This window comes from Vulpes vulpes, chromosome 7 (genome assembly GCF_048418805.1).
Source record: "Vulpes vulpes isolate BD-2025 chromosome 7, VulVul3, whole genome shotgun sequence".
Lineage (NCBI taxonomy): Eukaryota > Metazoa > Chordata > Mammalia > Carnivora > Canidae > Vulpes > Vulpes vulpes.
In genome coordinates this window covers 25,298,481-25,311,205 of record NC_132786.1, presented here as the reverse complement: position 1 = coordinate 25,311,205, position 12,725 = coordinate 25,298,481, and the positions used below count along the sequence as shown (strand labels likewise).

General features: G+C 49.6%; 1 protein-coding gene across 5 annotated transcripts in view; it reads right to left on the bottom strand.

Moving 5' to 3' along the window:
- DYNC2I1 (dynein 2 intermediate chain 1) overlaps positions 1 to 12,076 on the bottom strand; it is a 49,190-nt gene extending 37,114 nt beyond the window's left edge. For 2 of the 5 annotated variants that reach the window (XM_025993724.2, XM_025993725.2), the window contains exons 1-4: positions 11,897 to 12,076; positions 4,529 to 4,582; positions 3,054 to 3,432; positions 1,499 to 1,590 (exon numbers count right to left, since the gene is read on the bottom strand). In XM_025993724.2, coding sequence (XP_025849509.1) covers positions 1,499 to 1,590; positions 3,054 to 3,432; positions 4,529 to 4,582; positions 11,897 to 11,911 — 540 coding nt within the window. In that variant the 5' untranslated portion in view covers positions 11,912 to 12,076. The remainder of the gene's footprint in view (positions 1 to 1,498; positions 1,591 to 3,053; positions 3,433 to 4,528; positions 4,583 to 11,896) is intronic. The other 3 variants (XM_025993726.2, XM_072763294.1, XM_072763293.1) reach the window with 3 other exon arrangements.
- Between the last annotated feature and the right edge of the window lie 649 nt (positions 12,077 to 12,725).

The following is a 12,725-nucleotide window of genomic DNA, read 5'->3' as shown; positions in this document are numbered from 1 at the left end:
CCCCGAAACCACCGTGGACACTCAGGAATGACTGGGATATCCACCCCACAGTGACACAGGGCTCTTTGAAGAACACGCTGCTGATACGTCACATTTTTGGGTCAGACTCACGGTTTGGGGAGCATTGCCAGTGTGCCTCAAGAGAATCCCAAATGGAACTGCCCTTTCCTTCCACCCAGGGCTTTCTCTACTCACAGCCAACAGTGGGTCTCTGCTCCCTCTGCAGCCACTGGGTGCTTACCTCCTCCTTGGCTCAGCACCCCCACTCCTGCCACTCCTCCTGGGGCCACCCAGCAGCCCTGACTCCTCTCCTGCCCCCGATGCCCACCCACCCTGTTCATCTCTGCCAGGATAACCTCCCATGCTGGCAAGCTCCATGGCCAAACTCCTCAGTTGTAAAGTCAGATTACTACCACACACTTGTCACCAAAATCAATTCTATGGAGATTAAAGATTGAAGTGCTAAAAAAATTTTAAGGACCCAGAATAAAATACAAGTGACCACTTACATTACCCTTATGGGGGAAAAAGGCTCTTTAGCATTACGTTAACAACCAAACAATAAAAGACATACCTGACTACTTCGTAACTTTAAACTTACTTACAAAACAAAGATTTCACAAGTAAAATTTGAAACAGAGATAACTAGCAGGGAGTTTATCTTGAAAGTACTCTCAGAATAAAATGCTCCGTGAGGAAAGTAAACAAACGTACAGGGAGTAACTAACAACAGGGCGGTAAACCCTTTCATAAAATGCTAAGAAGTACTTTGTTCTGAATCAAATTAACAAAGATTAAAAATTATGACCATGCCAGTGGCTGCTTAGCTCAAGCTTATCATCACACTCTGATGATATAATCACAGCTGGTCTGCAGTGCAAATGGAGTAAGTTTACATTTACTTTCATCCAGTAAGTTCATTTCCAGAAATTAATCCATAGGAAAATAATTATGAATGAATGCAAAAACTTTACCCCACAGATGTCTTTACAATAAAAAAAAAAAAAATCAGAAGCAACAGAAGTGTCCAACAAAAGCAGAGGTATCAAGAAAACTAGGACACATCTGCATCAGTGAGTGTTGTCTTGTGCAACCATTAAAATATTATCAAGAAAAAGGACTTAGAAAAATGCTCCAAGTGTATCCAGTTTAAAGTTTATAATAAGAGTAAAAATCCAAAAGTGGGTATATATGTACGTTTACAAAAATGCATACATAAAACCTACTTTGTTAGGATATATACTTAAATATTATCAATAATTGTCTCGGGGTAGAACTTGTTTTTATTTTCTTCTTCTTATTTATTCATATTTTCCAAATAGCCCAAAATCACCATGTATTTCTCCTGGAAAGAGAACAACATGTAAGGAAAGTGGCTGAGAATTTCCTCAGACTTTGAATCCTGTGTGACAACACTTTTCAAAAATGCTCCTACTAACAATGCGTGAATGGCCTCCACTCTACAGACGCCAAGGACCCCTCCAGCTTGCCCACGTACCTTTCTTTCTCTGTATCGTCTTTCTCTCTCCTCGTCCCCCCTCTCAGGGTCTTGATCTCTCTTCTCCTTCTCTTCTGTTCTCACTTTGCTTACTACAAAAATAGAACATTATTTTTAGCATTTCCAAACTTGACCACATCATGATGATCTTCTAACATCTTGCATTAACAATGTACTGTATGTTAGTTAACACATAAGAAAACATTCTTCAATTAAAACACATCCTCCAATATCAAGCATGGAAAGTTCTAGAATCTAATAAAATGGGCTAAAGAGGGAAATCACAATGGCAACAGCGACTTAAGCAACCTAGAAAATATAGAGTGACCCCCTGGAAACTCAAGCCCACACACACATGCCTAGTTCACTATGAAGAACCAGCTCAGTTGCCAAGTGCTCGGAGGCAAAGAAACACCTGCCTCGGAGACAACAGGGGAACTGCGCCAGCCCCACAGCCTCCTCGAGCCCACTAAGGGTACAGTAGGTGGAGGTGGCCCCTATGAGAAGGAGGCAAAGTGCAGCCCACCTGCCAGCACACACATCTACCCACAACTTGAGATCTCTCCCTGATGGTGAAAGGAGAGCTTCACTTTTGAATCTGTACAGACAAAAAAAAAAAAAAAAAAAGTCATTAGACTTAAAATGAAGAGAATCAACAATTTAAAAGATGAGGATGAAATTAAAGAGATCATTGAGACACAGCTCACTCCTTCACGAAGTGCTAGTGGAGCACTGACTGCTATTCTGGGAGCCTGGGACTCAAGAGATCAAAACAACAGGGCAGGGAGCAAAGGGCCAGGCTCTGCTGACTGCAGAGGAAAAGTGGGGTCCCACTGACCCCCAGGTTTTCCTGCCTGACAGAGGGAAGGATGTGGTTGCCATTGACTAAAATGGGGGAGGTTTTGGGGAAGCAGATTTGTGGGAATTCCAGAAGCTGTCCAGGACCCGCTAAGTTTGCAACATCTATCAAACATCAAAGGACAAGAGGATCTGTGAGCCCGGAATTCAGGGATGAAACCTAGGCTGGAACCAAAACCTGGAAGTCAAGAACAGATGACCAGCACCGCAAATCATGAGAAAGGGTGCAGTCACTGAGGGAGGGAGCAGCCACCGAGGTCCACAGAACAAGGCCACACGTCACAGCAGAGGAGGCTTGGAGGACATGCAAAGAGGCACAAAAACAGACAAGGAGGGGAAGGGACATCAGAGAGCCTAATCGTGTAACTGTTCGCATCAATGATGCAGTGAAGGAACGAGATCAGGTAGCAAAAAAAGAAGATCTGAGAACAAAAACAATTCTATTAGAAATACACATGAAGAACATCAAAATACTAACCCTACAAAGAGGCAATGTACAGTAAGAGAGATGCTGTGAAACATGCCAAGTGGTGACCCCGTGAGCCCACAATCCCACCCTAAGTCCCTCTAACCCAAGAGCAGTGCACACATATACTTTGAGAGCCTCACAGGACGCACACCGTGGACACACACAGGGCCCCCCCACCCAGGGACACACACAGAGCCCCCCAACCCTCCCCCCCACAGGGACACACACCTGCCCACGTCTTGCCCCCCCGGTCCAGGAGCGGCCGGCCCGGCAGACTCTGGCGGACAGCCGTCTGCCGGAGCTCCTCCTTCCTGGCTCTGCGGTCTCTGTCCTTCTCGCGGTCTCTCCCTCTGCCGTGAGACTTGTCTGCATCTGGCTCCCAGTGTCTGTCCTTATGTCTCTCTCGGTCCCGGTCCCTGGAGTCCTTCTTCCTGTCCCTCAGCTTCTCTGGGTCTCTCTCCCCGAGAGCGTTCTCCCTGTCGCCGGGCCGGTCCCAGGCCTTGCTATGCTTCTGATCTTTGTACTCGGGGACATCCAGGTCTGCCTCCTTATGCAGCCTCTTTTCCCTGTGCTTCCTGTCATCCTTGGGACTGCCCGACGGCACCGCCTATGTCAGAAGAGGAGAGTGAAATGCAGGGTACGGGTCCCCCTCCCCAAGGGTCTTCCCGCTCCCGCAACTGCTTCCCCCAGATACGTGGGCCTGGGAGGGGGGCTCTGAACACAGGGGCTGGCCCGTCCCCCCCAATGACCATGGGGCGCTAAGGCTGGCCCAAAGGTCCCAGCCCCACAACCTAGGACAGCACATACGGACTCCCGCAACAGTTTCGGGGGTCCTGGTCTCAACCAGTTAACCTTAAAATAAAACCGCCAGTGGCTCTATCCCGGGAACTGGGTTTGTGCGGGAATAGCGGAGAACTGCGGTCTGCAACAGCAATGCCATGGCACGACCACAGGTGATGCTGCAAAGACAGGAGGCTCTCGTACAGAGGGTAGGGGGACTCGGAGGGGCTTCTAGTGGCTACACGTCCACGAGTGTAAACCGGGAGCCAGGAAGCATCTGGCTTCCCACCACGAGCTGCTGCCAGGGCAGGAGGAACCTCCCTCTCTCCATGGGTATATAGCCCAGAGGCCTCCCCAGGAACACGCACGTTCCCCTTCGGGTCTGCAGCCTCCTGGCTCCAGTCCAAGGGGGCTTCTTTCACACGTTTGCACAGCCCAAAGTGCCTCCATGCACACCACACATGCACACACTCACAGAGACCACACGCGTGTGCACACACCACATGCACACACCCTCACACCACACAAGCATACACATGCACACAGAGACCACTCAGAGAACACACACATGTGCACACACCATACACACATCTACACATGCACACACTCACAGAGACTACATGTGTGCACACACCACACACACATATACACATATGCGCACACTCTCACCCCAGAGACCACATGCATGCACCCACACACAGACACACATGGCCCAAGCCCTGAACCAAAACAAAAACCTGACAGAGCTGTGCACCGCTAGGCTGAGCAACCCTGTGCCTCCACAGTTCTGACCTAGTAACCACAGGCCTTTATCTCATCTCTGGAATGAGCCACATATAAGCAACATTGAAAACAAGATAAAAATACCCAAGAAACCATCCAAGGTCCAAAGGACCCCAACTCAGATCTTTAAAATACGGTACCGAAAGATGTCTTCTGAGCTCATCTGCTTTCCAAGTATCATCTTTTGTTCTTCTCTAAAAAGAAAAGTATAAAGTCAGAATTTTTAAAGTTTAAAAAACTACTTTTGTACAGTCTAGTGAGCTGCTTTTTCATTAGGCCATTTAAGTCAATGGCAATTAGGTCTTGACATGCCAGAAATCACTACCTTCTAGAAGAAAAGGTAATAGTAATAAAAATTAAAAAAAAAAAAAGGATTCCCTAGTCCAAAATTACCTATAAACAGCTACAGAATGTGTTCCTCTGGCTACTTCATCAGTGTACATAAGCCACACTCCTGCCTCCCCATGTCACCCACTCCCAACAGTGCTTCCGGCAGCCAAGGGAGCAGATGCCCTTGGAATGTCCCTGCCTGGCAGGCCTCCCCCCACCCACCCCCAGGTACTGAGCACACAGCAACATGACTCCTCCGTCAGCACACATATAGTCCATCTGCCATGCGCAAGACTTATTTAGATAATGAAGGAGCTCATTAAGCAAATTAAGGATATTTCCTGTAGACAAAAGGCAGATTTATCCAAGTTCTCTCTTTTTCCCTTGGAGAAACACTGCTTTGAGGGTACAAAATAAGTAAAATTTTCCTAAGTTTCAGATTAAAAGCAAATGTAGTACAAATGAAAAACAAAAACTTATTCATGGATAAGCCACCAAGAATCATCCTCGTGTTGTAAAAATCCGGGAAACAGAGTTCGCAATAGTTCATAAATACACCTACTAGAAATAAATAAAAAGCCATCAATGATAAGAATCTAGCAAATACATACCATAACCACAAACTTTACTGTTATCTACTATAACAAGGAAACATATTTTTTGATAAATTTGTTGATTTAACAAAATGGGACCTCAGTAAGATACGGTATAAGATGATGAGCAATCAGCACAGCTATCACAGTTTCTGAAGATTGAAATTTTCCTTCTCTAATTCACTGCCCTGGGTAGAGGTTTTATACAGGACCTTTTCCAATCAAATGGTCCAGACCCCACAGGGAGCTCGTGTGCCATGAGAGAGACCCCTACAGCGTGGAAGGGCACCTCCAGAGCCCAGGGGCAGACCTCCTACCACCTGTAATTACATTACTTTTGCTGATAAGTAAAAACCACGAAGGCAACAGCTCTCTGATAGACCACAGGATCTTCCTTCCGCCTCTTGCAAGATCAGAACAACAGCTTTGCTCAGCCCTAAAGCTTTTTCTTTTTTTCACTTTTAAATGTTTTATGTTATAAAAAAAAATTGTTTTATGTTGTAAAATAACACACAGTTCTCGCATGTCCTATCACACTCCCGTGTCACACCTACCTTCAGGAATTCTATGTACATAAGTACTTCAGACAAGGAGCCTTTTGTCTTTTTCACCCTACACTTGGCCAAGGTTTTTTAAAGACCAAGTCCACCAGCATTTCAACCCCTGCCCAGTGGACCAGAAATTAATTGGTTTCTCCATGTACAGAATAGAAAGGCAAAGTCAGGAGAGCTGCCTATACATCAAAGTCTTCAAGCTACAGAATTACTCACTCCACACACAGACAAACCTGAGAGGCCAATGTCCACACCAGGTGACCCCGGGGTGCGTGTCTGCTGTGTGTAAGATAAGCAGCGACTCCCGAAGGAGCCCCAGTACAGCCGCCGGCACCTCACATGAGCCATCTGGTGAACGGGCTGAGTGAAGCTCTCTGGAGCACTGTGCAGGGAGTCTTGGACAGCCTTCAAGGTGCTGTCCATCTGCCCCTAGAGTATAGCAGGACTTCAATGGCATTCCCTGCTCTTCTCGTCCACTTCATGCTGACAGTCCAAGAGACCCAGGAGGAGGGTGTGGGAGACGGGCACCTCGCCCAATGTCCTCTCAGGAGGCAGGGCCTGCAGAGTACCTCCTCCTGGGCCATTGCCCTTTCCCCTCATTACACGATGTACTATTTATTCTTGAGCCAGACTCAGGTAGGAAAGCCAGAGCCTCATTCTCTGAGTCATGCTCCAGGCCTGTTATCTCCAGTCATCCCTCCAGCCCCACTTCCCTGTTCCCAAAAAGCAGGTTCCCCAAAGCACATGGATCCCAGAACACTGCGCCCCAACTAAACAGCTCAGCCACCTGGATCTGCCTCCAAACCCCTCAGTGGATGTAGTTTCCACCAGTTACACCCACCAACCCAGGAGCTTCCAGGGTGTCCTGGACGGGCAACCCTGTGCAGCCATCCGATGCCCTCAACACTCTGCACCATCTCAGTAGAGCAAACGCTCATGCGCTTGCCAAACATTAAAGCTAAATGTCAGTTGAACCAGTTAGTTGCGTGTTAACAAATGCTTAAAAGTGTTGTTTTGTTTTCCATAAATTCTTTGAAAATGGCTGCCCCAGCTCCTGATACCTGGGGGCTGAGCACCCCTGCCTTCAGTACACTAGTTGCTGGTTGCAGCGGCTGGGCTGTATGCCAGGACTGGTCTGGTGGGCAGGGTACCCACATTCCATTCTCAGGTCAGAGGCAACCCATCACCAAGTCCTACTATTTCTTCTTGTAACATGTTTTCTAAAGTGAAAGAAATCCATAGTCCCTGTCCAGTCCAACTGCCCCAAACCCAGCCCAGACCTTCACGTAGTAGAAGTCACATGTTGTGTATCTGCAGCACCACTCATCCAACCCAGGGGTTCTTGTTTAGAGCGCCCAGAGGTGATGTCCTTCGTGACATCAGCAGGAATGTCCAGAACTACAGGCTGGAATGAGCAGGGATACTGGAGGCCACAGAAGGGTGGCCACCCAAGCCCACAAAGTGACTGACTAGTGTATTTGCCTGAAGACCCAAAGGGGGGAGTTGGCTCTCACACAGCTCTGGGACTGAGACATAATCTACCTCTATCTTATTCAAAATTATCCCTTATGCTAGAAGATGTTTTATATTATCAAATTTGATTACTTAGGGGTGCCCAGGTCGCTCAGTGGTTGAGCGTCTGCCTTCGGCTCAGGGTGTGACCCCAGGGTCCTGGGATGGAGTCTCGCATTGGGCTCTCCGCAGGGACCCTGCTTCTCCCTCTGCCTGTGTCTCTGCCTCTCTCTGTGTGTCTCTCATGAATAAATAAATATATCTTTAAAAAAAAGAACTAATTCAAAGGGATACATGCACCCCAATGTTTACAGCAGCATTAGCTACACTAGTCAAATTATGGAAGCAGCCGAAGTATCCAATGATTGATGAATAAAGAAGATGTATATATACACAATGGAATATTACTCAGTCATAAAAAAGAATAAAATCTCACCATTTCAAAAGATGTGGATGGAACTAGAGAATATTATGCTAAGTGAAATAATGTCAGTCAGAGAAAGACAACATGATTTCACTCACATGTGGTATTTAAGAAACAAAACAAATAAGCATAAGGGAAAAAAAGAGAGAAATCAAGAAACACTCTTAATTATGGAGAACTGATGGTTACCAGAGGGGAGGGGTGGGGGGATGGGTCAAACTGGTGATGGGATTAAGGAGTGCACTTGTCTTGATGAGTGCTGGGTGATGTATGAAATTTTCAAGTCACTATATTGTACACTTGAAAATGATTTAACATTGTATGTTAAATACACTAGAATAAAAATTTTTTAAATTTTTTTTCACTTTTAAAAATGAAAAACAAAAAACGCTTCCTGTTCTAAGCCCAAGGGAAGACAGTGCTTCAAGAGCTATTTCCCTCTTTATTTAAAATAATAAAAGTTGTATGATTTCAAAATTAATTAAATTAGAAATAAGCCGATGAAGCTAACAATAAAGTTGGAAAAATCAGAATATAGAAAAAAAAAAAGTCAAGGAGATGGAAAACATGAGCCATGAATTCAACATCTAACAAGAGACTGAATCAGAGTTCAAGAAAGAATGGGGGGAAAAGAAAGAAGAAAACGTAGAATACAAAAAATGTCCTAGAAGTAAAAGCAGGCTTGAGTTTTCATTTTGAAAGGGATACTTAAGTGTTGAAAATAATGAATGAACAAAAGATCCACAATACACATACTGCCACGTATGTCCAGAAAACCAAGGACTAAATCTTCTGGAAAAAAAAAAAAGTTACTTTCAAAAATATCTTATCAGCCCAACTGGTTGACAGAAGATTAAAGAATGCCTTCAAAGGGGGATCCCTGGATGGCGCAGCGGTTTAGCGCCTGTCTTTGGCCCAGGGCGCAATCCTGGAGACCCGGGATCGAATCCCACTTCGGGCTCCCGGTGCATGGAGCCTGCTTCTCCCTCTGCCTGTGTCTCTGCCTCTCTCTCTCTCTCTCTGTGACTATCATAAATAAATAAAAATTAAAAAAAAAATTTAAAGAATGCCTTCAAAGTCCTGAGGTAAGTATGGGGCACATAGGTGGCCCAGTCAGTTAAGTGTCTGACTTTAGCTCAGGTCATGATCTCAGGGTCCTGGGACTGAGCCCCATGTCAAGCTCCCTGCTAGGGGTGTTGGCTTCTTGTTCTCCCCCTCCCTCTCTGTCTTCCCTCACTCATATGTGTGCGCTCTCTCTCTCTCTCTCTCTCTCTCTCAAATAAACAAATAAATAAATGAATTTTCAAAGTCCTGGAGAAATTAATTCTGATCCTAGAATTCTATGCTAAGCCAAAGTTTCAAACAAGTGTATTAGTATAATAAAAAAACTTTCTTAGAGTACAGTTTCCTCCCTACATATTTTAGTTAAAAAGGTACTCGAGGGAAAAAAAAAGGTACTCGAGGGAAAAAAAAAGGTACTCAAGGATTTACTCCAGGGAAAAAAGGGAGGATTTCAAGACTGCTGATGACAGTGGATCCAAAAAACAGTACACCTAACCCAAAAGTACAAAGAAAAGAAATTCCCAGATGATAGCTCTAAGAAGATCTAGAAAAAAAAATTAGCCATAATTAGAACAGAAAGCAAACTCTGGAAAGAATTTTTTAAACCAGATTTTATTAAACAGATAATAGGGCAGCCCCGGTGGTGCAGCGGTTTAGCGCCGCCTGCAGCCCAGGGCGTGATCCTGGAGACCCGGGATCGAGTCCCGAGTCCCGCATCAGGCTCACTGCATGGAGCCTGCTTCTCCCTCTGCCTGTGTCTCTACCTCTCTCTGTGTGTGTTTCTCATGAATAAATAAACAAGTAAATCTTTCTAAAATAAATAAATAAATAAACAAACAGATAATATGACTGATTAAAAAGCTAAAATATGTAAGTGGTAAGGTTAAGGAAAAAGGCTTACATTTTGCCAAAGAGAAGGCAAACACGACCTACAGGAAAATCAAAGGACCACTTAAGAAAGGCAGGGTCCAAATATGAAGTAAACTACATTAAGGTACAATTTATTGAAGGCAAGAACATCTGATCTATTGACTCTGTTCCCAGGAACATCCTTCCTTGAGCAACACAAGCTGAGGGATACAGGACCACATTTCTCTATCAGCCTATTCGCACAGCTTACTTAGTTTTGCACTGAATATTGCTTATACAACCAGGGTATCACAGTACGCACAGATTTTTTAGTTCAAAAACGTTACGTATAAAAAAGTCAGAAAACGCAAGTTAACAATGATTTTTGAAAACATAAGGGAATGGCACAGAAAGTGACAGAGGCCAGTACGGTGGAGGACTTAAAAGACAGACGGAGGGTGGTGGTACAGGGTAGAAATTTCCTGATCCTAACCAGCGGGAAGTTCAAAGATACTATCTAAAGTGGACATAACACAAAATAGAAACAAAGAACATTATCTAACATTGTCAAAGTAAATGATAGAAAAAAAAACAAAAATAATAGGAAAGGTAGGAAACGCAAGGGAACTAGAGCCCTCGCCTTTCAGTGTTCATCAATCAGTACACAGGAAACGGCAAACGGGTTAGCGAGCCTGCGGTAAGCTCTTTTTTTTTTTACTGATTTTATTTTTTTTTTGTTTTTGTTTTTTAAATTAATTTTCATTGGTGTTCAATTTACCAACATACAGAAAAACACCGAGTGCTCATCCCGTCAAGTGTCCTCCCAGTAAGCACTTTCGTACGCGCTTCTAAGACACTCCTGATTCGATCCTCATAAACACCCACGAAAGTCGCTACTGTTATTCCCGTCTCCAACCAGAAAAGCCGTGTGGTCAGTTTCCCCACACAGAGAAGCAAGCTCAGGAGCCAGAATTCACTCCGCCGCCGCCACTGCGACCTCCCCAGCCCACAGGGCCTCGGCCTGCAGCCGCCGCCAGGGGGAGGGCCGCTGAGCCCCGGCGGGGAAGGGGCGGGGGACCCGCACTCGGCCCGGGAGGGAGGAGGAGCCCCGCACTCGGCCCCTGCACTCGCCCCCCCCCCCCGCACTCAGCCCCCGCACTCAGCCCCGGGAGGAAGGAGGAGCCCCGCACTCAGCCCCGCACTCGGCCCCGCACTCAGCCCCGGGGAGGGAGGAGGAGCCCCGCACTCGGCCCCGGGAGGAAGGAGGAGCCCCGCACTCAGCCCCCGCACTCAGCCCCGCACTCCGCCCCCGCACTCAGCCCCGGGAGGGAGGAGGAGCCCCGCACTCAGCCCCCCCGCACTCAGCCCCCCCCCCGCACTCGGCCCCCGCACTCGGCCCCCGCACTCAGCCCCGCACTCCGCCCCCGCACTCAGCCCCGGGAGGGAGGAGGAGCCCCGCACTCAGCCCCCCCGCACTCAGCCCCCCCCCCGCACTCGGCCCCCGCACTCAGCCCCCCGCACTCCGCCCCCGCACTCCGCCCCCGCACTCAGCCCCGGGAGGGAGGAGGAGCCCCGCACTCAGCCCCCCCGCACTCAGCCGCCCCCCCGCACTCGGCCCCCGCACTCAGCCCCCCGCACTCCGCCCCCGCACTCCGCCCCCGCACTCAGCCCCGGGAGGGAGGAGGAGCCCCGCACTCAGCCCCCCCCCCCGCCGCACTCCGCCCCCGCACTCAGCCCCGGGAGGGAGGAGGAGCCCCGCACTCGGCCCCGGGAGGGAGGAGGAGCCCCGCACTCGGCCCCGGGAGGGAGGAGGAGCCCCGCACTCAGCCCCCCCCCCCCCCCGCACTCCGCCCCCGCACTCAGCCCCGGGGAGGGAGAAGGAGCCGCACTCAGCCCCGGGGAGGGAGGAGGAGCCGCACTCAGCTCCGGGAGGGGAGAAGAGACTCCTTCCCGGCAGCACCGCGGTCTCTCCGCCCCCCCACCCTCACCCCCACCCCCACGCCCGCGCCCGCGCCCCTCTGAGGACTGCAAGTTCATGGCCGCACGACTCCCGGGAACAACCCCGACACCGCCCAGCGCGCGACACCACCACGGCGGGAGGGAGGCCAGGACACCGACAACCGTGCGCCCCAGGCCAACGGGAGACCCCCGGGCCCGCCCCGCGCGCCGCCCGCTCGCACCCACCTTCCCAGGCTCCATGGCAGCTGGTAGGCCCCGGAGGCCCGCCGGCGTCCCCGGCTCCTAGCAACTGGCAGGCCCTGGCAGCCGAGCGCCGAACGACCGCTGTCCGGCATGCCGCGCGGCGGCCTAGCGCGCTCGCGCCACTTCCAGCTCCGTGCAATTGGCAGGCTCGAGCAGAAGAGCGCCGAGCCATCGCTGTCCCAGAATACCCCGCGGCCGGCTCCTAGCAACCGACAGGCAGAAGCGACGGAGGGCCGAGCCGTTGCTGACCCCGTAGATTACCCGCCTCCCCCCCGGGTCTGAGCGGCGGGCTGCGGGCAGAGACCCCTGTGGGCTGGGAAGGTGGCGGGGGCGGGGTGAAGCCCCGGTCAGCGCTCGGTTGGCTGGAGGCGCGGGCCTCCTCCGTGCGGGAACCGAGGCGGGCTGACCCTCCGGCCTGGCTGGGACGTCCGGAGTTACGACAGGGAAACTGAGGCACGGCTTCTGAGCCGCCTGCTACCTCAGCAGCTCCCTCGGTTCCTGGGTGCCTGCATCCGCAGAGCCCACCGACCGGGTGTACGAGCCACGACGGGGAAACTGAGGCACGGCTGCCTGCATCCGCAAAGCCCACGGACCAGGTGCACTCAGGTTCTGGAGCAGCCTCAGGAACCGTCTCTCGTCCCACCTCTTAGAAGCAAGAAAATTAGGCACCCTAAACTCGATTGAGCAAATACACAGCAGATTGGGAGAAGAGATTTTCCTCTCTGCGCTCGGCACCTGGAGTGTTTGCCGGTTTCGCTATAACGCAGGATGCTGCGGATCCCAGGTATCTGACAGCTGGACGCACGGCTTC